This window comes from Zeus faber, assembly GCF_960531495.2.
Source record: "Zeus faber genome assembly, chromosome: 1".
NCBI classification, from domain to species: domain Eukaryota; kingdom Metazoa; phylum Chordata; class Actinopteri; order Zeiformes; family Zeidae; genus Zeus; species Zeus faber.
In genome coordinates, this window is record NC_137193.1 from 8,387,439 (window position 1) to 8,413,940 (window position 26,502).

Genomic DNA, 26,502 nt, shown 5'->3' on the forward strand with positions numbered 1-26,502 from the left:
TTGTGAGTGCCTCTGTAGTACTGTTGGAGAAAGAGCCATTTTTCGGGCCTCAACAGTGGATTTGAGTCTAAACGTACCCTTGAACGTTGTTTTTGAAAAAAAAAATTGCACGAGCATCCCTTAAAAAAAACCCCAAAAAAACAAAAACAAAAAAAAAAAAACACGAGCAGAACGTGGCACGGACATTCAACACGTACTGTATGTGCGCATGAACGCGAACATTTTCAAATAAAACAAAAAAAAAAAATTAAAAATAAACTCACAAGCGAAACCCTTTTTACAGCCATGTGCTACGGCAACGCGTCGTGACGGCAGGTGCAAAAAAAAAAACAAGAAACAAACGCATTTTGAGAAGGCATCAAGTAAATCTCTCAAATAAATAGGAATAAATTAAGTCATATAAAAACCACGACGAAGAATTACGCAGAAACCTTTTTTTGTTGAATACAATTCATCGGCACAGAGAAGGTGTATGGTACAGGCGCGGCGTGAGGAGGGCGTCCGCAAACATCAGCGCGCGCACGTCGCCGGGGGACGAGCGCTCGGGACATTCAGAAACCAGTAAAGGGGCCGCGGTGAGAAGGCCGCGCGGTCGGACGAGGGACGCGCCGATATCAGCGGTCGTCACACGGATTAACCAGGCTTTTTGAGTGATCGGCGTTACCGCCCTCCTCCGTCGCTCGCACCGGGACGGAGGTTTGGGAGCGTCGAGCCGGGGCTCACCAGCACAAAACCAGCGACATCGCCGGGGGCGTTCTCCAGCGTATCCGGCGGCGAGTGATTGGCATCGGCGCATCCCCGTGACTGATGTGGTTAAAGGTAGTGCGGTCGGGTTACAAGTGACGGGTGGAGGGTGGAGGGTCATCCTTCTTCGGGGCGGATCAGCTGTTCTCGCATCCTTCCCAGGAAGTACCAGCACGAAAAGGGGTGTGTGTGTGTGTGTGTGTGTGTGTGTGTGTGTGTGTGTGTGTGTGTTTAAGGACCTGACTGGGGGAGCCGGGAGGAGTGTTTTCGATCGCCGGGGGCGGGGCGTGACGGACACCGCGGTGCAGGCGGCGTCCTAACGCAGGGCGGCTGCACCTCATGAAAGTAAAATCGGATCGAAAGGTTTTTAAAAGCAAAAAAAGGCGGGAGTTGTAGGTCGACCTTGAAATGCGGTGTTTGTCCGTTCTTGGCCGTGCGGTGCAAACTCCGTTGTTTTTCCCGCCTTGAGCTTTTCTTCCACTGTTGGCATTGGGGGCGCGGGGGCGGAGCCAGGGCGCCCCATGGGAGCCCCCCCCCCCCCTATAAAACGTGAAACCCCGCCCCCGCAACAGGAAACGGAACCCCGCCCGTCACGTCCTTCCACCGGTTAGACGCGGTGAGTCCTAAAAAACAAAACAAAAAAAAACAAACCCCGAATGAAATAAAAATCCACATGTGGCGTCCGGCTCGGTGGCGAGTGTGACCCAGGGCTCGTGGCGGCGTCGGTTCTTCCCGTGTTTCACGGCAAATTGTCCAAAGCACGCCGGTGTGGTTGAAGAAGGCAGTGTGTTCAGGTGGTCCGGGGGGGGGGGGGGCGCCTGTGTGGGCGCCGGCACGCGTGCGTGTGTGTGTGTGTGTGTGTGTGTGTGTGTGTGTGTGTGTGTGTGCGTGTGTGTTGGGAGGAGCGGATCGGAGGATAAAGTCGATTCACATTTACGAAAAACATAAACTTCGGACGACAAAGGCAATGTTTTTGTTGTTGTTTTTTTTTTTTTATCCCTCCCCCGACACTCCTGGAATCCTCCGCAACGTTGGAAATAATAAAAGAAAATAATCACAAAAAAAAAAAAAAAAAAAAAAAAAAGAACATCCGAGAGGGAGAGAGGGGACATCCCTGCGGGTGGGGGAATCGATCCCCCGTACTGTACCGTACCGGAGTGCAGGGCGGGGGGCGGTCGGTGCCGCGGGCGGAGGTCCGCAGGGCTATAGCATCCCGTCCATGAAGCTGGTGTCCAGGCGCTGGATGAGCACGCGGATGAAGGACATCTCCTTGCGCGTGTTCTCGAAGATGACGCGCGGGTCGTCCGACTGGCAGCGCAGGCAGTTGGGCGCCATCACCATGGCCAGGTTGTTGACGTCCATCTTGGTGATGGCCACGTTGGCCGGCAGCGCGAACACCTGGGCGGGGGGGGGGTGGAAGCGGGCGCCATGAGGTGTCAGATTTGGGACGGCTTCCGGTTTTTTTTTGCGTGACGGCCCCTTTGGCGCTGTCCGCCAGGGTTCTGATTGGCTCGGGTGCTCGCGCGCCATTTTAGTTTGTGTGTTGAGTCCAATAATGGACACATTTCTCAAAGGAGCACGTTTAATAGGTCAATGACATAAACAAGCCTTTAAACTGAGTGAATACTCCTTCTGCGGCTGACGAGAAATATAAGTTGAGTTATAATTTTGCCACCAGTGTTTGAACATGTTTGGGCGTCTTCGCCGACACAGATTATACCTAATCTTAGTCCAAATCAAACTTTTAATCTGCACCGACTGAAAACGGCCTTTCTCGGTCACGGTGCAAAATGAGTCTTAGACTTGCCTTAGTCTTGGGTTAAAAAAAAAAAATCAGATTTTCAGAAGGAAGATTAGAGCTGATCTAGGTCAAGGTGAAGTCAAGGTGAAGTTTTAAATTAAACCCGGCCAGATGCAGGTTTATCTGTGGAGTAATGGACGTGGGCCTCCAGGTCGACCTTGACAAATAGAGAAAATGGATTATCTGGAAGAAGACCAGCACCAAGACCAGACAGGAGCAGCTGACTGGTCCTTCAGTACCTAAATCCAGGATTATAGTGAGTCCAGATTAAAAGTGTGATTTAGTCTAAAATCAGGCCCAATCCGCGTTCCTCTTTACAACTTCCGTAGCCTGCACTGCGGCGTGAGGTGAATGACGCGCGTCACCCGGCACGGAAACCACACCGACACGGAGCCGGGCAACGACGGCAGGGTGCGCGTTGCTACCTGGAGGAAGCGGATGAGGTAGCAGAGCACCAGCTTGTTGATGTGGGGCAGGCCCAGCACCACGTTGACGGCCGCCTCCGGGTTGTCGTAGTGGGTGATGCACTCCTCGTAGAACTCGTGGGGGATCAGCGGCTCCTCCAGCTCCCGGTACCACAGCTTGAGCAGAGACGCTGGGACACACAGACGGACGGACATGCAGACAGACATGCAGACAGACGGACGGACATGCAGACAGACGGACGGACAGACAGAGAGGGCGAGGTCAGGATCCGTACTGGGAAAATAAATGGATACCGCCAGCCAGGGGTGTAAGCACGGTGCGGTTTGCCGGAGGGTGGGGGTCTTTTGATCAGTATTCGTTCAACGTATAGACCAGAGTAATCGTAGTTTTGCTTTTTTACTAGAGGGTGCACACAATGAGGTTGGGGAAAAACGATCGCATTACTTTAAATAACATATAATCCAGTCACACACCATTAATTCATTTGAAACAGCTCACTATAAATACAGGATTTTCATTTAGTTTCTTTGTCGTTTGTAAACAGCTCAGCTTACGGCAGCCGGCACTTGGGGTCGGGGAAAAGAGGACTGTAAGCTGTCCTCTCACGTGCCTGTAGTAAATACTATTTACTTTGTGAATGTCCAGTTAATGCTGAAAAGCAGGGTCATTGCTAGGATGCAAAGACACCAGGGGCTCAGCAAACCAGGCTGGAGGGGGAATGTCAACGTTCCATAAGGAAACGGAGTAAAATAAAGTAACCTACATGTAAAATAAAAACACAGTGTTTTGGGTGTTGATCACGGGCGCAGCACTGTGGCCGTGGACACGGTCGGCACGCTCAGAGAGGGAGCGGTCGAGGCTATTTTAGATTGGGTTAAAGCCCCCAATCCCCGACCCTAACGACGTCGCTGCTTAGAAGAATGAAGATATTTGTGTTATCTAAACATTTTGTTGTCAATTTTCTGTAAATATTTCATAAATTATTTTTTCTATCAATGTTGTCTTAACTTGAACATGTACAGGTGCTCCTCACTAAACAACCTACCTGTGTAACGACCGTTCAGCTCTCCAACCAGTTCGTGTTGTACACTGTGTACAATACCACGGTGTCGCAGCGTCAAGCATCTCATCACCCTTTATATACTATATACTCTATATATACTATATATACACACACTATATATACTGTATAGACTATATATATTATATATACACACACTACATATACTATATACATAAACTATATATACCGTATACACTATATACACTATATATACTATATACACTATATACTGTACATCATATACACTATACCAGCCACGCCCCCTTACCGTGGAATAACACGGGTCCTCTCTTATCAACCAATTGGCTTAACGACCTGGTACTAGCAACAGAACTGGGTCGTTAAGTAAGGAGTACCTGTATTCATTTGTCTAGAGTTTATTGCTTTTGGAAAGTTTTTAATTGATTTTTCCCATTGAAAATTGAGTAAAAACACACTGAGTTCCATCTAAAAACAGGATTGTTTTGTTTGTATGTAACCACTTTCTTTGTATGCTGCTAAGAAGACAGCCCAGAAGATGGGTCAGGGAGAGCTCCATCATTGTTCAAAGTAAAAAAAACAAAACCTTTATGATGTTTTAATGAATAAATGTTTTTTTATTTTTTTTGTTTTTTTTTTGTTTTATTAAATCAACAAAATTTCTCTGGCAGTTCTACCTATCTGCTCTTTCAAAAACGTACCAAACCGACACCACCGTGTCGTATCGAAGCGAGAATTTTGTGAACCGTTACCTTACCGCCAACGTTTTCAGTTTCCGTGTTTGGCATTTGAAATGGAAGAATTTATTATTGCGGCTCATCATCGGGAATTTCACAAAACATTACTCTGAGAGAAGGCATGAGGCAACATAGGAGGCTGGCTGCTACCTGGGATGTGCGGGTCCTCCAGCCCGGTGGGGATTTTCCATTGGTCCACTTGGAGCTTGAGGGCGTTGACCTCGTCGATATCACCCGGGACCCTGAGGATGGAAGGCATGTGGCACCAGGGTCAGAGGTCAGCTAGTAAGCTCCCTGTCCCCTTCAGACTTTAGAAACAGAAACGCGATAAACAACCCTGAAAATAGGAAATCGATACAATACACTTGGTATCTTTGCCCACCCCCCGGCTCTTTGAACGACTTCACATCCTTGACCGCCCAAACACAGAACTTCCACTACTTTATTTTTGCTTTTATCTGCCTGTCCCTTACTACCCCCCGGCAGGAGGAGCTTTCACCTGAAGATGCCCTCCGTTTGGTCCCCGTTGAGGCCCAGCACTTCCTCCGAGAGGCGGGTCTGCACCCAGGGCAGCTGGTTGTCTGGGTAGCGCTCCTTCTGCAGCACCATCACCTCCTCCAGCGAAGAGCCGAACATGGACGGGCTGAATATGGCATTCCTGGCATGCTTGATCTCCTCCAGACACGGCTTCTGCAGACCCTGGAGGCGTGAGGCGTGACACATTAAAAAGAGATATGTATATTGATATACATATGCACGCACACACACACACACACGCAGCAGTGCAAGGCATAGAATCATGCAGATACGGGTCAGCAGTTTCAGTTAATGTTCACATCAACCACCAGAATGGGGAAAAGATATGATCTGTGTTTTCGACCGTGGCATGATTGTTGGTGCCAGACGGGCTAGTTTGAGTATTTCTGTTTGTCTCCTGGAATTTTCCTGCACAACGGTCTCTGGAGTTTACTCAGAATGGTGCGAAAAACAAAAAACATCCAGTGAGTGGCAGTTCTGCGGATGGAAAAGCCTTGTTTATGAGAGACTTCAACAGAGAATGTCCAGACTGGTTTGATCTGACAGAAGGGCTACCGTAACTCAAATGACCACTCTGTACAATTGTGGTGAGCAGAAAAACATCTTAGAAAAAGAGGCGGAACGCCAGGTCGGGTTCCACTTCTGTCAGCCAAGAACAGAAAGCTAAGGCTGCAGTGGGCACAGGCTCACCAAAACTGGATGGTTGAGTGGAAAAAAATGCAGCCTGATCTGATGAGGCACACAGATGGTTGGGTCAGAACTTGGCACAAACAACATGAATCCATGGACCCAACCTGCCTTGTGTCAACAGTCCAGGCTGGTGGTGGTGATGTATTGTGTGGGGAATTTCTTTCTTGGTACACTTTGGGCCCGGTAATATCGATCAATCATCCCTTGAATGCCACAGCCTATTTGAGTATTATTGCCGACAATGTGCATTCCTTCATGGCCACAATTTAGCCATCTTCCAATGGCTACTTCCAACATGATAATGCACCATGTCACAAAGCAAAAGTCGTCTCAGACTGGTTTCATGAACATGACAATGAACTCAGTGTTCTTGAGTGGCCTTTCCAGTCACCGGATCTGAATCCAATAGAACACCTTTGGGATGTGCTAGAACAGGATCTTAATCAATGTGTAAGCACATTTCTCCTTAGATGATTGTGCAAAGAGTGATACCACTCCCGACTTTGAGAGATGTATAATAACAAAGTTATATGATTAAGCTGTCTTTCCAGTTTGCTGAGCTTTATACCCCTTAGTTGCTACTGGTGCTGTTACCCCAAGCACAGATTCCTCTTGTGTATAACTAGCTTTCATTCCTTATTCCAAGATGTATTGTTTGGCTTATGGGTTTATCCTCTTGCATTTCAAAGATTCATTCTGTGGGCAATTTCATCTGCGCAGTTAAGACTTATATTGTGTACGATTTTCCTCCTTGCATCCAAAAGATTAATTTTCATTTGTGTTTATGTTCTTACATTCCAACAAAGTATTAAGTCTTCTTTTAATTAAAGATGTATTTGACAAACATGAACCGAATATGGAGATTGAAAGACATGGTTGTAAGATTCAGATCTAGAATAGGGTTTTGAATGCCTCGCAACAAAGAGGAACAACCAAACAGAAAGCCTTGTGAGAATTCCCCAACCAATGGGAACCCCCTCACGAACCCCTCGATCGCCTTCGAAGGAAGTCACTACCGAATCCGGCCCCACGACGGACATAAAAACTCTGGAACGCAGCCGCTCTGGAGTTCCTCTGTTCCCAAGGATCTCACTCATCCACGACAATGAAGTCTACATGAAGGACTTACTTTTACTTTTAGCCTGGTAGGGCTACCTAAGTAGGGCTGCATGATTATGGCTGAAATGATAATCACAATTATTTAAGTAAATATTGTGATCACGATTATTTATCAGGATTATTAATCCATTTCCATCATTTTTTATGCAAATTTGTAAATCAGCAGAAAACTGCCTTTTACAATAATAATCTATTTTATAAATCTATAAATAAACTCAAATGTACAAATCTTAAATCAAAATAAGACTTTCTTCGCATTCATTCGGTCTTAAGGCTTGTTATAAATTACATCACAACATAAAGGTCAGGTACATTACCTCAGCAGTTTTTTTGCAAGAAAAAAACAACACATGGATATTTGCAATAAGACAAAAAGGGCAAGTTGCAATCAGCTGAAAATCCAATCGCAATTAGGCCGATTGAAGCCGACAAGGATCCACGGAGAGCTTGTGTCCTGGCTATCTCCTCCGGTATATTTTATGAGGGCAGATTCGTAACGGCCTGGTATATTGCAGGGCTATCACGTGATCCGTTACTCCGTCAACTTACGCATGCGCGCAAGAATTTACATGTCTGTGCGTGGTGGCGCCATCTTGGTGAGGTAGTGATTGTTTATCTCCACCCATAATACTCAACTGATCTGGATGAAACTCGAACACCGTGTTGGAACTGCCCAGAATACACATCTTATTCAGATTGTCTGTGGGTTTGTCAGATCCATGACATCTGACTTCAGACACAGCTACACGTGCCGCCATCTTGGTGATGACCCCCGTGTTGGCCAACCACTAGACTGCAATGCTATCACCTGACCTGTGCAATCAGTCATTTGAGCCTATGCGCGTTGCGGTGATACATACAGTACATACAATGAAATTATTCCACAATAATTGACCGATGCAGCATCACTTCCTATTGAGCCGAATTACAATTCTCAAGCGTTCCCACGGAATGCAGAATTGGCTCTCTCTTGTCTAGACACGGTGCAGATCCTGCGCAAAGCAACCGTTACACGCCAATGAGCTGATGATGATGTCAAAAAATGCCCCGCTCCGCCGCCCAAGCTGGCTCCACCACCACAGCCCTCCCTGCTCCAACGTTTGGCTACTTCCGGTAGATTGGCAACAGTTTTTCACTAATTCTTGTTCAAATATAGATCGATGTGGATCAAACTTGGACCACAAAATGTCTGAACTGCCCCAAATTCAACTACACTTTATTCATGTCCGTGGGTTTGGTGGTTGCTGCCAGACACTTTCAGCTTGAAAAATGCCAAGGAGAAAAATAATAATACAAATCAGATCTAAAACAGGATTAGAATAATACTAATAATGTAAATTATATATGGGAAATATGCAGAAATCATAATTCAGATTTATAATGATACCCATAACAATAATTTGTATATACTTTATATATATATATATATATATATATATTTTTTTTTTTTTTTTTTTTCTTTTTCAGTTTTACCCAACTTTTATTCTATTTTATTTTATTATAATTTTTATTCCCAATTTTTTCTGACTGTTAACCTTCTTATTTAATGTTAAATCGTCCGTAGTGAAATGCACCAAACCTCACCAGGAAAAATTCCTAGTATATGTAAATGTACATGGCTGAATAAACTGATGATGAGACTGATGGGAGTTATGTCGTGTGGAGGGAAAAAACAATTAAATGAATTAATTCTGTGCGACCCCTGTCCAGGACAGCGTTTACCGCGGTGGCGGAGTTTACTCCCAACATAGTGCATTGAACATAGAAGGTCGCAGGGAGTTACAGCCCCGTCGATTCAGTGGTTTAAGAGAATGGCGGGTCAAATCTGTGGGAGATCACGGTCAAGGAGGCAACGGGAGCTTTCGAGAGCTGCCAACGTCCGAATAGGAGGCTATATTTAGAGAACGAGGTCGGAGGGGTGGACAAGGGGAGCACCAAGTCGGCTGCAGGACAGTGACAGCTCATTAATCTGCTGCGAAAAGGTTAGCGGGTTAATACCAGTCAAACACTGGGACATGTTCTCGGAGTGTGTGTGAATGTGTGTGTGTGTGTGGAACAATGTGGCTCTATTAACAGCATGTTGTGTTTGTTGGCGCCGGCTATTCAGGAGCTGTGCCAGCAGAGTGTGGACCGCCCCTACACTGTTATTGCTGCAGTCAAACACACACACACACACACACACACACACACACACACACACACACACACACACACACACACACACACACACACACACACACACACACACACACACACACACACACACACACACACACACACACTCCTGCAGTACGTAGTACACCTATCAAGCGTGTACACAGTACAAAGTATTTGTACTTTTCCAATTGCGCTGACCAGGTCCAACCATCTGCTCATCTATTGTTGTCTAAGTAGGTCCAGTCTGTCTCTCTGGCTCGTTCATAGGCCTTTTATATTCTCGCATCGTTTCCTCTCCTAAAGTTATCTTCAACAAACTGCATGTTTGATTCAGCAAGTTGCGGCGACTCACACAACAATTCACCGGCAAATACAATCACCGTCGTATATTTCACTTCTCCACTTTGAGGTTGAATCGGTAACATTCAAGTCTCGTTCGTCTCTGTACTTTAACATTAAAACTCTAGCGTCTTGAGTGATTGAGGTGGACCTGAATGAAATCCTTGATGAAATCAGCGGCGTGCGGAAGGCGAGATAACGGGGGGAAAAAAAAAAAAAAAAAGTGCCGGGGAGTGATAAGAGGTTTGGATTCAAAGGCAGCGTCACACTGGGGTTGGGCTTCAGAAGCTGTTTCCAAAGCTGGTAAGGGAAGTAGCCAAAATACCTGAGTGCAAAAATGCCACATGAACTTTTAATGATATTTTTCTGTTTATAATCATCAACATACGTATTCATAATATAACCAGTGGATTCTATGGCCGTGCAGCTTCACACCAGCGTGAGATCACCGCGTGCAGCGCCAAGCATGGTCTGGAGCGGTGTCCGTGGAATGCAACGTAAACGTCTGGCGTCTGACGGAACAATCGGGGTTTTGGCGGACGCCAGGAGAACCCTGCCTGCCTGCACGCATCCTGCCAACTGTAAAGCCTGCTGGAGGAGGAGGACCATGGTCTGGGTGGTTTGTCACGGTTCGGGCTCGGTCCCTTAGTTACAGCGAAGGGACATGTCAATGCTGCGGCGCACAACCACATTCTACAATTTGGCCACGTAGTGAACCTAAGTAGGAAAAGCAGACGGCGAGAACTTTGGATGTAGACGACTCCCAATTTCGACATTTGGGACTACGTCTTTCCCCAACTGGGAATTTGCGCAAAGACAATTCAACTAATTATTTGTTTTTCCCGGCGAGGCATTGTTAGTTTTGAACAAAAGTAGTAAAAAAGAAGACAAACGTAATAGCTGCATCCCCTCCCTACAGCACAATGCCGGCAACATGCTGTGCGCAGGGATTACAGCGCTCCAACTGGGAATGTCGTCGGTGGATTAAATCTGGAAATACAAATGTAAGCTTTGGCCTTTATTTTCCACTTACTGCGTTGTTATCCGTTTCCCTCTGTTATCTATAGCCACACCGCTGCAGCGCGCTGCACTCCCTGCAGGGATTACGCCTTTCATTGTATTCCTAATCACCGTATCGCCAGCCCTCATCCACCACGCCGAGCCACAACAAATAAAACCCCCCCCCCACCCTTTTTTTTTTTTCCGCCGCCATTGTCTGCACTCCCTCCACACGGTGTATTGTCGGTCACAATGCTTCCAGGAGCAACAATACTGTAAAGCATGGATTAACAACTTTATTTTCGTGTGGGACACTTCAGTGTACTATCCAGCTCGCCTCGTCTTTCCAGAGTGCGCGCCTCCCGTGGACGTTCCTCGACGGGTCCCGCGCCGTTTTCCCAGCGCTTCTTCTACCTCGCAAACTCACTCCTCGCTTAATCCTCCTTGAAACGAAGGTGAACGCTGCCAAGTGAAGGTGTAAAAAAGAAATTATATATAAAAAATAAAAAAAAGTCACTAGGAACTGAGTATGCTCCTGAAAGCGCCGCGATGGCAAATATGTTCCCCCTGCAGCGCTGGCAGAGGAGAGGAGGTAGAAGGGGGAAGAAAAACTTGTCGCCTAGCAACAGTAGTGGCCAGCTCATTTTGCGAAACTTTATTTTTTTGGTCAGTGTGCGTTACAATAACAGGATAAAACAGATGGAGGCTTACAAGGGTGCACAGGGACAACATTTCAATGAGGGATTATAAATAAGAGGAATCACGAATGTATTATATACTGTGTGTGTGTGAATCGTCCGCAAATTGCTTGACGTAAAAACTGTGCGTTTTTAGTTGTTTAACTGGGATCGTTGTGTTCATACTTCATATCACACACCGTATGCACTCCTTTAACTTTCACCAGCAAAAAACTGAAACACAAAAAAACACACACATACTAAATGTTATTATTTGCGGTGATGTGACAGTAATGAGCCGAGAGCCACATACGGGCACAGACGCCGGCTGTTTCCAAGACGGTGCCCTGAGCCAACCTGCTCCTCTGACGGGACTCTGGTCGTACTGGTGACGCTAGGGTCTGTGGGATTCCTCTAAAACCAGTTTCATTGAAAAGATATATAAACAAATACTTTGAGATACGCCTGCTCACCCCCCCCCCGCAAGTTTTTGACAGAGTTGCTGTTCAGCGGTAAGATGGAGGTGAAGGGGAGGCCTGGTAATGATGTGGAGCCGCTCCGCAGTGAATCTGCAGGTTGGACGAATCAACACACACACACACACACACACACACACACACACACACACACACACACACACACACACACACACACACACACACACACACACTTCTCAGCCCATTAGTGGCTCAGTCTGTCACGCTCCGGTTCTGATTTTAGGCTGGAGCTTGTTGGAAATAAATATGGGCAGACTCACTCCCCTGCGCAGCAACCCAGTGGGACACACACACACACACACACACACACACACACACACACACACACACACACACACACACACACACACACACACACACACACTGTAATTCATGTTAGGTCAGAGTAAATAAACCTGGTAATTGAGTATATATATATATATATTTTTTTTTTTATTGTTTGTGGTGTACTTCTAAACCAAAATACTGTCAATTTGGAGACTGCTCCTCACAAGTATAGTAAAAAACACACATACTGTACACACACACACACACACACACACACACACACACACGCTGTAATTCATGTTAGGTCAGAGTAAATAAACCTGGTAATTGAGTATTTATTTTTTTATTTTTTTATTGTTTGTGGTGTACTTCTAAACCAAAATACTGTCAATTCGGAGACCGCTCCTCACAAGTATAGTAAAACACACACATACTGTACACACACTCGCACACACACGACAAACCACAAAAATGTCAAATGTCGGGCAGGAGCCAGGGGGTCAGTGGTGTTTTTCAGGGGGTTGTTTTTCAGCTGACCTTTGAACTGTGTTGCTCCTCGTTGTCGTTCAACCAGAGTCTCGGTCCTGTCGTACTTTTCTAATTGCTTCATCTACGCGGCCACGTAATAGTTAATCGAGAACAGAAGCACTCAGCGTAACTATTCTTAACCTTTCGACGTTGGACATTCTAAAAATCGATGAGTACAAACGCGTTGCAGTTGGTTGAATTCAGCGGGTGAACCCAGCATTTGCACTCCTTACGTTCCAAATAAAGGAGACACTGTCGTGCGCTGGCGACACGGCGACTGAAGGACTTGGTGTTTTTACTTTTTTTTGGGGCCTTTTTGAAGGGTCAGCTCATCGCCATGGATCAGCATGCTTCCGTGTATGAGGTGAGTCACTGTCTGCTACTCTAGTCTGTGGCTGTTTGGCGCAGGTGTCTCCGTGGCGACAAAAAAAGGCAGGTGGCGAGGGGAGGGCCTACCTTCTTAGCTCCGGTCAGAGCAGCTTTCGTGAGTTTGCGGAAGCAGTATTTGGCGTAGCTGCTGATGGCCACTCCTGAAAAAGAAATAAATAAATAAAACACAAAGATACGGAGTACGTCACATTTTGGTAGAAAGCAATACTTTTCTGTCTTCCGTTCCATTCCACGTGGTGTGTACTACACAGCACACCCCAATTGTCTGTTGTATTTACTGTGTTGCGTCCCCATGGACTTGTTGTGCATCGCTGTGGGGTTGTGCGATGTCTGGGTGTTTGTATGGGGGTAGTGTCAGTGCTGTTGCGCCAACTGTGGATATGAATATAATCTTTGAGAGAAATAAATGAGGGATCTAATCTATCAGCACGCCAAACACGCGGGGGGGGAGACTACTACTGTCACTGGATAATGACTCATGGTTAGGGTTGTATGAAAAAACATGTAAATATAATATTACCAATTATAACATGTATTAACATACATGCTGCTTTCACTTTATTACCTTGTTACTATGCACACTGCTCACTCTGTTTTCTATATCCAATCCATTTGCATTGCACTGAATTAAACTTCAATGTACATTCTTAAGGAGTTTATAATTACTTATTATTACTGTATCACCTTTTACTTACTTTATCTCAGTTGTTCAACTTTTCATTACTTCTTTTAATGATGTATATTTTGTGAATATATTAAGCAGTGAGAAGCACTGTATACGGTACTCACTCTGTATCTCATGTTCCCCACTGAGCTGCCACATGCCTGGATTTCCCCTACGGGGGATCAATAAAGTACTGTGGTGTGGATTTAGCAGCCAAACCTGTCCTGGGTCTAGGTAATTGGGGACCCAGGATCAGAGTAGCTGCATTCCTGTTGCCCATTGGTTGGTCTAACAAGCAACGGGGAAGACCCCCATCCCCACACCCACTCAGGAGAGAGGAGCCCTGTCATGACATCTCCATCTGCTCCTGGGCTTATCCCAACTGGCCCTCCCCTCCCCTCTCTACAATAAACTGATGTCTACAACCCTGTTGTCTGTGTCTCTGTGCTGGAGGTCCCTGGGTGGTAGGCGAAGCTGCCACAAGTACTATTACATCTTATTCTTTTTTGCACTTTTGTTATTTTTGAATGATCCACTTTACCATTTTTCCATTTTGTCCAAGGGCATATTGTAGCTGTCCTTTGCTACAATGCTCTAGTGAGCCTTTTTAGTACCTTTTGAACGGCACCCAACGAGCCGCCGATCGATATCTGGCAATTAAACTAAATTAGACTTTATATTAAAAGTAGGTTGGGTTAAGATTGTGGATTTGGGTGGATTTTAACTAAAACACTGCGTTTGGAGAGACTCCGGTACTGTGTATTAGTGAATTGCCTAATTCTTTCTTCTTCTCTCGGCTGCTCCCGTTAGAGGTCGCCACAGCGGATCATCCGCCTCCAACACCTTCTGTTCCGCGCATCCTCCTCCCTTACAGCAACCGCCTGCACGTCCTCCCTCACCACATCCATAAAGCTTCTCTTTGGCTTCTTCTTTTCCTCTTGCCTGGCAGCTCCATCCTCAGCCTCCTTCTCCCAACGTAACTCTCATCTCTCCTGCACACGTGTCCAAAGCATCTCAATCTGGCCTCTCTCACTTTTCCACCAAACGGTCCAACCTGAGCTGTCCCTCTAATGCACTCATTCTTAATACTGTCCATCCTTGTCGCTCCCAATGAAAACCTCAACGTCCTCACCTCTGCCACCTCCAGTTCAGCCACCTGCCTTTTAGTCGGTGCCACCGCCTCTAAACCGTACAACATGGCTGTTCTCACTACCGTCCTGTTGACCTTCCCCTTCACTCTTGCTGGAACCCCTCTGTCACAGATCACTCCGGACACTCTTCTCCACCCACTCCACCCTGCCTGTACTCTCTTCTTCACCTCTCTCCCGCACTCTCCGTTGCTTTGGATGGTCGACCCCTAGTACTTGAACTCATCCGCCTTCTCCACCTCCACTCCTTGCATTCTCAGCTTGTCGCCGCCCTGCCTCCCATTCAGGCACATGTATTGTGTCTTACTCCTGCTGACTTTCATTCCTCTTCTCTAATGCACGCCTCCACTCCTCCAGGCTCTCCTCCACCTGCTTCCTTCTCTCGCAACGGATCACAATGTCATCTGCGAACATCATAGTCCACGGAGACTCCTGCCTGATTTCATCTGTTAACCTGTCCATCACCATTGCAAACAAGAAAAGGTTCGGAGCTGATCCTTGATACAATCCCACCTCGGAAAGCCTCCGTCACGCCTGCTGCACACCTTACTGCTGTCTGACTGCCCTCATACATATCCTGTACCGCTCTTTCTTCTCTGCCACCCCCAACTTCCTCATGCAATACTACACTTCCTCTATCCGCACCCTGTTATATGCTTTCTCTCAATCCACAAAGATGCAGTGCAACACCCTCTGGCCTTCCCTGTACTTTTCCATTGGCATTCTTAAAGCGAACATTGCATCTGTAGTACTCTTTCCTGGCATGAAACCATACTGCTGCTCGCTGATCCCCACCTCTCCTCTTAACCGAGCCTCCACTACCCTTTCCCATAGCTTCACGCTGTGGCTGATCAACTTTATTCCCCTGTAGTCACTACAGCTCTGTACGTCTCCCTTATTCTGGAAGATGGGTACCAGTACACTTCTTCTCCACTCCTCTGGCATCCTCTTCCTTTCCAGGACGGTGTTAAACAGTCTCGTTAGGAGAGTGAATTGCCTAATAATGTTTTTAAAAATATACACGTAATCATTTAAAGAAAAAGGTTTAATTTTTTTCGGTTTTATATACTGTAAACATGAAGTAAAGTTATGTGGATTAATTAAAGGGGACCTACTATGCTCCTTTTCAAGAAGTTTATATAGATCTCTGATGTTTTCCAAATTTTTATTTCTGAACATACCACTCAGGTTATGCATTCTAGCCATTCTAACGTGCCTCTATACCATTCAAAACAGACTTTTTTGTGGGTGGAGCCACCCTCCTGAAGCTCCTAGTTGTGTGAGCCAATGGGGTTTGAGCTTTCACCTTATTCACCAGTCCACCAAAATCAGTTTCTAAACAAATTTGAGGCCAGAAATAAGATCATATTAGATCTACAAGGACTAATAAAAAAGTTTGTTCTGACTTTTGTCGCTGTTTACCAAGCTTGTGGGGGACCCCAATACGGCACCAGGACGCAGCGTGTTTTGTTTCAGGTGAATAAAATAAATTAAAGAAATACATCTACAATAAAAACAATATTTTTAAAAGTGTTGTTGGAAAAACGGACAGTAAATCGCACACCTCAGCTTACAGTCTATCTACTGAATATATATATATATTATTATTATTTTAAAGGAAACACACAGCAGAATTACAATTTTACATTTATAAATACCTACATTTCCATTGTCTGCATTTTATTCACCGCAGTTGGCTTTAATTCCTCTTTCTTGTAAATTATTTGTTTGTTTGTTTGTTGAGTTATTCAGATGGGGGGAAGGTTCTAATTGTACTGAAGCCCAACGTGACGTAGGGGTTGGGCTACAAATGTGAACCGCTTGTTTGGGGACATGTTTTCCAACCTGAGAGCTCACAGAAAACTGACTGGGTTGTCTTATTTTAACAGTTTGTGTGCCCATCAGGGACCCAAAAGTACTGTATGTGCGCAAGCATTGAAAAAGTTTTGAAAGAGTTTTTCACAATTGGTCCCCTTTAAGTATAGTGATTCTGAAATTAATTTACGGGACGGATTAAATTGTCTTGCTGTGACTGAGTACATTATACCCATAAGGTCAAATTTTAGCTGAATTGTTAAAAGAATGTATGAAAATGTCTTTTTTCCAGTTTTGATAGGGAAGGTGAAATCTCCCCGTGTTCTATTGTAAAGAATTTTACTCACAAAAAATGGTTAAACTTGGTAAAGCACAGATACAAAATGATTGACGTTGACTTTTATCTGTATCTTTATTTGATAGTACATACTGTATCACTGTCCATGCAATGTCACAGATGATTTTTTTTTGTGAGTAAAAAAAAAAACAAAAAAACCCCCCCAAAAAAACCCAATTGTCTTGCTGTGGCAATTTGAGTTGAAATCGGTTCTCAGTTTTTGTATAAAATTTGCAAAGTTTAAAAAGTCTCGAACTAACTCATTTTTATTTATTTACCTAGTTTTTGCCCATGATGAAACCTGTTTGGATCCATAACTCTGGGTTTAACACCAGGAGCTGTGTGTGTGTGTGTGTGTGTGTGTGCGCGCGCGCATGTGAAAATAAAATTGAAGGACTTTCAAGTACTTTTTCAAGCACTTATTTTCATTTTCAAGGACCTCAAGCAAAGCAAATATAATACTATTCTAAGTGTCTATTTCCAACCATGCTGGATTCAATTTACATTTTTTTCCCCTGGCATAATCTATGTTGTATTTAATTATTTAACAATTTGAATAAATAAACCGAGTGGAATAAGCCAGGTTGATGATCGTGTTGCTTTCAAGGACTTTTTTCCAAATACTTCAGCACAAACGGGGCTATTTTCAAAGTATTCCAGTACTTATTATTTCTGAGGACCAAATGAATTCAAGCACTTCAAGCACCTCAAGGACCTGATAAGAACCCCGCCCGCTCACCCTTGGTGTCGTTGAGCGGGTCCATGTGGCGGTAGATGTAGCCCTCCAGGTAGGAGTGGAAGCGCGGCGTCGGGGGGAAGAAGGCCAGGCAGATGGCCATCAGCTCCCAGCCCCGCTCCAGGCTGTCGTAGCGGAAGTTCTCCGTGGTCTGCCGGCACAGCTGGATGTAGAGCTCGTCGCGCAGGCCCTGGTTGCTCCAGCCGCGCACCACCACCTGGTGGAGGGAGGCCGGGAAAGAGAGAGAGACAGAGCGAGAGAGAAATAGTCAAGGTAGAGAGAGCGATCGCGTGCAGATTGAAGGAGGAAGAAGACCGCGAGGCAGAGGTAGGGCAACGGAAACAAACATCTTCTATATATTATTTCTATTTCTATTATATGAGACGCTTGGGGGAAGAGCCCCGCCCTCCTCAAGTTGATCCGACTCAAAATATAAAAGGCATAAAGTCGTCACAAAATGTTCAACAACCTCGATATAATCAACTTATGGATACGTAGGACGACCTCTAAATATACAAGCTTAAGCAAAATACCTTTGATGAACTCAATAATGAGTTTCATGTTCAAATTTTCAAAATATGGAAACACGGTTCACTTGAACCGTGCTGACCTATTACAAATGATTTCAGAACTGCAGAAAACTTTACAAACACGTCTTCTGTGATTATTTATTTACCAGAAAGGAATATATTCTGCATCATGGAGGCAGTTTGATGGACACAAATAAGGCCTGATCTTAAAAGTAAATCACACTTTTAATCTGGACCAACTGAATTGGCCTTTCTCGGTCATGGTTTAAAAAAGACTCGGACTTGGTCTTAGTTGGGAAAAAAAGATAAAATCTGATTTCCAGAAGGAAGATTAGAGCTGATCTAGGTCTAAGTGGAGGCTTAAATGAAACCCGGCCAGATGCAGGTTTATCTGTGGAGTAATGGACGTGGGCCTCCAGGTCGACCTTGACAAATAGAGAAAATGGATTATCTGGAAGAAGACCAGCACCAAGACCAGACAGGAGCAGCTGACTAGTCCTTAGGTACCTAAGTCCAGGACTTCCTAGTCTAGAACTATGTATGTCTAAAATTAAGCAATGTTTTAGAAAGGCATTTTTATATTCTGGATTCATTGAAGTCGGATCAACTCAGTGCTGATTTAGATTAAACCCCGTGGAGTTTTAACTCCTCTTTTCTGTTGAAATATGTGTCGATCTTTATGCTATACAAGGGAGTATGGTTTTGGGGGAAAAAAAAAAAAAAAAGCATCATTCTCTTCAAATGAACACAATAACGCATTGAGCCATAACAACCGGCCCGCTGCACACCCCCAGCAACAAAAAAACCCCACAAAAACAACTCAATTCAAACAAGCTCTCCACAAGCTCTCCCCCCCCCCCGGTGTGTAACTGGGTGTGACGTAGTGGCAGTTGGGGTTGTTTGTGTTGACGTCCGACCTCCAGAGCCACGCAGTAGGGGTCGGCCTTGGAGCGCCGGTCGCCCATGTAGGTCTGGATGAGCTTGAAGATGTCCACCGCCTCCCTCTTGACGTTGCGGTCCGACGTGACGATCATGGGCTTCTTGATGGGCTCACTGCTCCACGCCAACATGTTGGCGATGGACACCTTCCTCCGAAACAGGCCCTGAGAAACGGATGGTTGGTATCGCTCAGTTCAATAAAAATAAAAAAATACATATATATATATATATATATTTTGTAGCCTTGTCTGGAAAATTCGGATTCAACTGTGGTGACGGGAGGGGAGGGGGACTTTCACAGCGGGTTTCAGTATTTGAAATATACTTTTGATCAAGTAACAGCAAACCACAGCTCGTGCCCCATTATGATTGGGCATATTTTCGTCGAAGTGCAGGCTCCCCCTGTCATGTTTCTTTCCAATGTAATAGATGTACGAGCTCCGTGCATGAAGACGGATGAAAGCAATGCGCCTGCCTCCAAAATGATAAATTGAAAAGAAGAGAATCATTTATTTGTCTTTGGTTCCTTCGCAGTCTGTTTTTTTGGAGGCGCATTTTATTTTATCCGAGCAGAATCCTGAGCGTCTCGAACGATCGAACTCGGGGACAAATTTGCCCTTTTCCCGCAACACGACAACTCGGCAACTCGGCAACGAGAGACATGCCAGGTGAGATTAAAACACATCAAAAAACCAGGTGGTTTGGGGATCCATTCACAGACGCCTCGGCCAGTTCCCGGCCGTCCCAAGTCCTTACTGTGGGGAGTTTGCATTATCTCCCAGTGTTTGCGTGGGCTTCCTCCGGGGGCTCTCTTTTTTTTCCCCACCATCAAAAGACATGTATGTTAGGGTTAATGCTCCAAGGCGCTGGTGAAAGAGCGGAAGCCGGTCCCCGGGCCCTGCACTGCGGCTGCCCACTGCTCCGGGGTAAAGGAGGCCAAATGCAGAGGACACATTTCACCGTATCCTACTTTTACTAGGACAAGAGATATTCTATTCTATTCTTTGCATCCTACCGACAGGTGCTGTGTGCCTCAAGACAGTCCCGCTGTGCAGAGCATGCGCGGCCAAGGCCACTCCGAACCGACCGAAGCATTAAACAGTAACAACCCACACATGCTGCATTTGCTTGTATAGCTGTTTTGAGCACCTGTGTGTGTTTGTTGAAATGCTTGGACGCCCAGTTCTCGATGTCCGTTTCTGAGGAAGGCTTCCTCAGGGTGAACTCAGGGAACACACCGCAGCTGGCACTGGGCATCATGTTCCGGGCGTTACGGCTGGCCTCGAACTGGGCACACGCTCCCAGGTCTTCAGACTGGAGGGGGGCAATAAAACTTTGATGAATATCCCTGGTGTTTCTGCGGAACAACCCCCATGGTCAGTGGTTTACAGTTCAACAAGTAACTGGCACACTCTGGCAAATAATCATCCACCAACCTGCTTGAGCAGAAGACCATCCGTATAACCAATATCCATGAGATTAGTTTGTGTTGGGTGGATTTCACTACTACAGCAAGTGCCAGAATTCCACTCAACTCGAATAATTCATGTAATAATAAATACTAATTCAGATAATTCAACATCCGGGTTAACACTAATCTTCACAGATGTCACACTTTTCAAACTTTTACTACTCGTGCATATAGTGTACAGAGTAGCGCATACATTCATAGCAAAATAAACAACCAAATATGGGAATCTAACAGATTACCACTTTAACATTGCAGCACTCGTTCTTTTGGATGGGACGCAACATGACAGACGGACGGCGGCGTATTAATTAAAAAAATGGCAGAAAAGGTTGTTTTATTACATCAAATCAAATTATTAATGGCATCTGGCAGTCTAATCAGGACTAGGGTCCTCAAAATAAATCTTCTCGAAAAACTAAATTATGATACTTAAAACACACACACACACACACACACACACACACACACACACACACACACACACACACACACACACACACACACACACACACACACACACACACACACACACACACTAGAAATTTAAATAGTGGTCAAGAAACAGCTTTCCCACCAGCATGTCAATCATTGAGTCTTATCGTTTTCCGTATTGACGTTATACCCAGAAGCCCACAGCAATTACCCAGAATGCCCCTATAAGTGTGCTGGACAGTGGAATGGGTTGGTGGGCTGCAGGTAAGCTGGACATTTTTTCCCCGAGGTAATTAAATGACTATGTTAATCTCAAATGCTTCACGTGGTGCAAGCGTAAGAAAATCTTGTCATGGCTGGTTGCTATGGCGACCGGCGGCGGGCAATCACCTGCTGGTTTCTCCTTGACCGAGAAAATACGACAGAATTTTTATTTTCCGATCTGCATTTTCTGCCGCCTGGTTGCACGAGCGCGCTCTACTGAATCCTGTTCCCTCACCTATCATCTGTCAAACCATCTCTCCCCCTTTCACATAACCCCTCCACCCCCCTTTATTCTCCAAAAACACATTTTCCTCTCCCGTCTTCAATACACTTTAGATCGGGGCCTTGCGTGACTGTACATGTATCTGAAAAGGGAGGGAGCTGGGGAGAGGGAGAGTGGGGCAGGCAGGCTGCACAACAGTATTCAGTGGTTAGCCCAGTTTTCCTCCTGGCTATGCACTTTTTCCCCGAGCCCCCACCTGCCCCAACCCCCACCCCCACAACCTCCCGTCACGCTACGGGCTTCCCAGGGATGCTGTGCTATGTCTAAGGGCGCCTGTAACCCATTGAAGCCGGCGAGTCGGTGCATTTGCATGTCTACGTCTTTAAATCAAGTTGAGCCCCTTCATGTGAGTTCATGGGGGGGGGGGGGGGGGGTCTGAGAGTATTGACTGGTCTGAGCTGGTCTAAGTGCGGTGCAGGGATGGTGTAACTGTTTGAAATGACCATGTTTCAGTGGTATTTGCCCTGCATGAAAAGGAGATGCGACATTGATAATGAAGTTCCTTGTGATATCAAGTCTGATATATACTGTATATTTGAGGGAAATCTATTTCAAAAGAAGGGTTTTGGTCGGCTTTCCTATTTCACCTAGCTACTACCGAATGTGATTCTTTAGCTCGAGACCCTGGATTTATGAGATGGCACTGTGGGAGTTATATAAGACAACATGAGGTGGAGCACAGTGGCCCAACATGAAACATTGATGGCTTCAAGGCGGGTGGGGCTGTTGTGAAGAAGTGCCTCTTGCTTTTTATGTGTGTGTGTGTGTGTGTGTGTGTGCGCGTATATATAAATATTAGGCATCGGATCAGTACGTATACATCTATAGTATAACATTCAGCTGTGTGTCCGTGAGTTTGTGGTTTGTGTGTTTAAGGTCGTAACTAAGTATATTAATACCAGTGAATGCATGTATAGGTTTAGTTGTGCGTCCTGATGCACCACTGCATTCTCCACAACTCAGTTGCTAGTGATGGCCAGTTTATGTTTCCTGAAAGGGTTTTGGATAGTAGCAGGTGATATTATAATCCCAAAACAATGGTCAACATGGCCGACAAGACTTGACCCTCAGACTTGACCCGCTGACCATTCATATAGAAGCTGGTCAAGTTGCTTTGAAGACAAACTCTCTTTGAGTATTGTATCCATCTGAATTGTATCATCCATCCTCTTTTGAGCTTCTGTGACATTGGTCGATTATGTTTTGACAGTGCCTGATGAGCTGTACATTATCCATATTTAACGGCGGACCCATAGGCTATTATACTGCAGAGGTCGGTTGCCTCAGTTAAGTCCATTATCCATCGTCATTCCACTTAAATTGTGGCCACTTGCCAAAGTCTTTAAATGAGTAGCGTTCATTTGTATTTTTGGACTATTCCGCTCCAAACGACTGCCCTTCAATCCAAGATTTCTTATGTGAATCCTGAAGGGGTAACACTCCCTACTTTGTCATCTGGATGGCAGGCAAGTTTTTGGGGAAAGAGTCTCTGAAGCCAAGCTAAAACACAAAAATGTACATTTTAAATTTTACCCAGAATTGTTGATCTCCGCAAGTTTGCAGTCATATTTTGGTTTGACCTGTCAATGATCAAACCCAATTTCTGACTTAAGTCTTGAGAGTCCATAGCAACAAACCACTAAGTGATTTGCAGTTGAATTGAATGAGTTGAGTTGGTCAGACTGGCATTTATTATTTATTAATATGAAATAATGTGTTTAATACTGTTAAACTTCACTAGCAAATTTGCGCACTGGCAAAGAAGGGACTAATAGTATACTAATAATACTAATTGTACCTCTCAATATATCAACAGTGTAAAGAAATACTACCATAGGCTAATATCACAGGATATGGCTTTTCAATATGTACTGAAATAGCAAAAAGAGTAGCTCAGGAGGTAGAGCTGGTCGTCTTGTAAAGGTCGCTGGTTCGACCCCAGGCTCCTCCTGCTAGCATGCTGTAGTGTCCTTGAGCAAGACACTTAACCCATAATTGCTCCTGATGGCTGCGTGTAATCTTTTATCATAGTACTAAAATCAGCGGGGCAGAAGGCCACGTTACCAGTGGCAGTGAAAACAATGAAAACAAAGAGGTGCTGTGAGTACTATGCTCTTCATTGCACAATAGTTGGATCATACATTTTCAAATGAGACAATTTAAGCCCAAGCATGGTTGCATGTTGTGCGGTTGCCAGCCACAGCAGAATTTGTGTTAAGTGTGTCTCTGAGTACCTGCGAGGGGTGGAGGTAAGGCTCTGGCGAGGCCAGGTTGGTCTGGACGGACAGGCTCTTCTCCAGCAGTGCCTGAGGGAAGCCCAGACGCTCAAAGTTGCTTCGCTTCCAATGGTGGTGGCCTTCGCTCTGGGCCAGCGCCTCGTCCTCGCTGAAGGCCCTGACTACAGGCCCCGGCAGGGGCATCGGCACTGCACCGTCGCTCTCGTAGCCGTCCTTGGAACCCCCGCCCTGAACCCCCTGCCCTCCCGCCCCGCTACCTCCCTGCCCCGAGTCCCAGCTGCTCCTCTGCTTCATCACCCGCTGGGCCTCCCAGGCCAGCCGAGCCTGGGCCAGCATGGCCTCCGATAGCGTGCCACCCACCTCGTGCTCCACCTCCTGGGGCAGAGAGGGCTTGCGGCTCTTTCGCTTGCGGTTGCTCCCCGGGGAGGAGGAGGTGAGGGTGGTCTGGTGCTGGATGGAGGACGACCAGGATATGGAGTCCTCATAGAGCAGCCTGCCACCCCCGTCCCCACCATCCACCCCGCTGTAGTCCAGTAGTAAGCGGGGGTCCCTGATCAGGGACTGGCTGTGCTGCAGGGTGAAGGAGCCCCCGTAGGAGCCCCCTCCGCCGGTGTAGGCCCCCCCACCTCCAGTGGTGCCGTAGCGCAGCAGGCGGTCGGCGGTCCTGAAGCGGGGGCTGGAGGAGGACTGCTCCACGTACACTAGTTGCTTGACGTACTCCTTCCCTGCGGGGCTGTACTCCAGGCTCTGGCTCTTCTCGGGGCCCTTTTGCCGCGTCAGCACCAGCTGGCCGTAGGGCGACGTCCCCTGCTTGGGCGAGTGATAGAGTGGCGCCGAGTGCTTGCGGGCGGGCGAGCGCCCCGAGCCATAGTAGGAGGGGTCCGACAGGTGCGCGTCGCTGGGCGGCTCCTCATAGATGGGGGGCGGCCCAAACTCGGAGGGGGGCTCCTCGTACAGCGGCGGTTCGTAGGCGTAGCGGGGAGATGAGGGCTGGGAGTCTGCCGAGGAGCGCCGATGGGTGCCACCGGCCCCCAGTTCAGCCCGCTTCAGGAAGGGCGACTGCTGCCGGCGCTCGGCGTACAACGCCGGGGAGCCGTCGGGCTCCGCCGTGGAGGAAGGGGGTGGGTTGCTGCCAGAGGAGCGGCGGGTGCGGGAGACCGTGCCCCCCCCGCAGGACGAGGCAGTGGGGGTGTGGGGGGGCTCGCAAGGGGAGTAACCGTTTCCCTGGTGGGCAAGGAAACTGGGCTCTCTGTCTGTCACTTTGATCAGCATCCGCTCCCTGGTGCCAGTGTTCCACCTGAACGGAGAGGACCTGCGGGGAGGGACAGCAAATTCAACACTGTTATCTGTGCATTTAACTAAACTACTTCTTCCAAAGTTCGATTCTGTAACTTTTATCTTTATCTCTTATAACTACAAAAAAACATCATCGGAATCTGTTGGATTGCACTGCCCAGGTGACGGCCTTGAACCAGTGCACCCCCATCCAACCTCCACCTTGCATGAGTCTAACAACTTGAATGGATGTTATGTTGGAATAAACCAATACAATTGTAGTTTGAATGGTGTATGTGACCAGCGTTGGAATTTAGTTTAATATGTTTTCTGACAATTACATAATTTACGAGTCAAAACCTGTGATGATGAGAGTATCTGTTCACCGTCAGTAGTTTAAAAACAATACATTTGGTTATATTATTATCCAAAATTCCTCACTATATGAGGTGTGAAACATTAAAGGGAGTTGGAAAACTTTATTAACATTTAAATGACCATATATAACTGTGGTGTGGGGATGGTGTGGATTTAGCAGCCACACATGTCCTGGATCTAGGTAATTGGGGACCCAGGATCAGAGTGGCTGCATACCTTTTGCTCGTTGGTTGGTCTAACGAGCAACAGGTAAAACCCCCATCCCCAAACACACTCAGGAGAGGAGTGTGTGTCATGACATGTCCATCTGCTTCTTGGCTTCTATCTAGCCCACTCTCTATGTGGCGATAGTGGCGCCGCCCCTTGCAGTCGCCTGCGCCGGCGCTCTGGTCGACTTTGCACATTTTAGCATTTTTTTTTCATCATAACGTCTGCCAAAAAAGCATCGGCAGTTATCTCTTACAGCCGCGATGCACTCGTGGGATATAAACACTTCCCTAAAAGAACAACTTTGGGGACTTTTTATCCGTGGAACTAGAGTGGGCCGACTGAAATTCTATGCGCGAACACTCTCACAACAACAACAAGAAGAAACAATGGAGCCCCTGTTCCACAGGCAGGCCAATGTAGAAAGCACTGTGGTAAACGAGGCGGCATTCGGGTCAGAATGAGGGACGCAACCTTACAGTCCACTTCTGCCAAGCATCCTTCTTTCCACGTTCAGTCTCTGGAGAACAAGATGAACTTCGAGCGAGGATTAAATTCCAATGGGACATGAGAAACTGTTGCGTCCTCTGCCTGACGGAGACATGGCTGAACCCACTGGTGCCGGATGAAGCCATTCGTCCAGCCGAGTCTTTCTCCGTGTTCCGCGGCGGCAGATCGGGGAATCGGGGAAATCCAAAGGTGGCGTCTGCCTCATGGTAAACAACCGCTGGTGTAACCCCATCAACACTAAGTCTCTCTCCCCCGCTCTCCTGCTCCGAACCTGGAACAGCTGACAATCTTATGCCGACCATTTTATCTCCCCCGGGAATTCAGCA

At 46.4% G+C, this 26,502-nt stretch overlaps 1 protein-coding gene across 1 annotated transcript in view; it reads right to left on the reverse strand.

Moving 5' to 3' along the window:
• Nucleotides 1–1,947: 1,947 nt before the first annotated feature.
• arhgap39 (Rho GTPase activating protein 39) overlaps nt 1,948–26,502 on the reverse strand; it is a gene marked incomplete at both ends in the record, with an annotated part of 94,581 nt that continues 70,026 nt past the window's right edge. The window contains 9 exons of the mRNA XM_080004126.1: nt 1,948–2,142; nt 2,971–3,140; nt 4,901–4,992; nt 5,250–5,449; nt 13,017–13,090; nt 17,654–17,867; nt 19,098–19,283; nt 20,269–20,433; nt 23,804–25,118. Of these exons, the coding sequence (XP_079860252.1) occupies nt 1,948–2,142; nt 2,971–3,140; nt 4,901–4,992; nt 5,250–5,449; nt 13,017–13,090; nt 17,654–17,867; nt 19,098–19,283; nt 20,269–20,433; nt 23,804–25,118 (2,611 nt within the window). The remainder of the gene's footprint in view (nt 2,143–2,970; nt 3,141–4,900; nt 4,993–5,249; nt 5,450–13,016; nt 13,091–17,653; nt 17,868–19,097; nt 19,284–20,268; nt 20,434–23,803; nt 25,119–26,502) is intronic.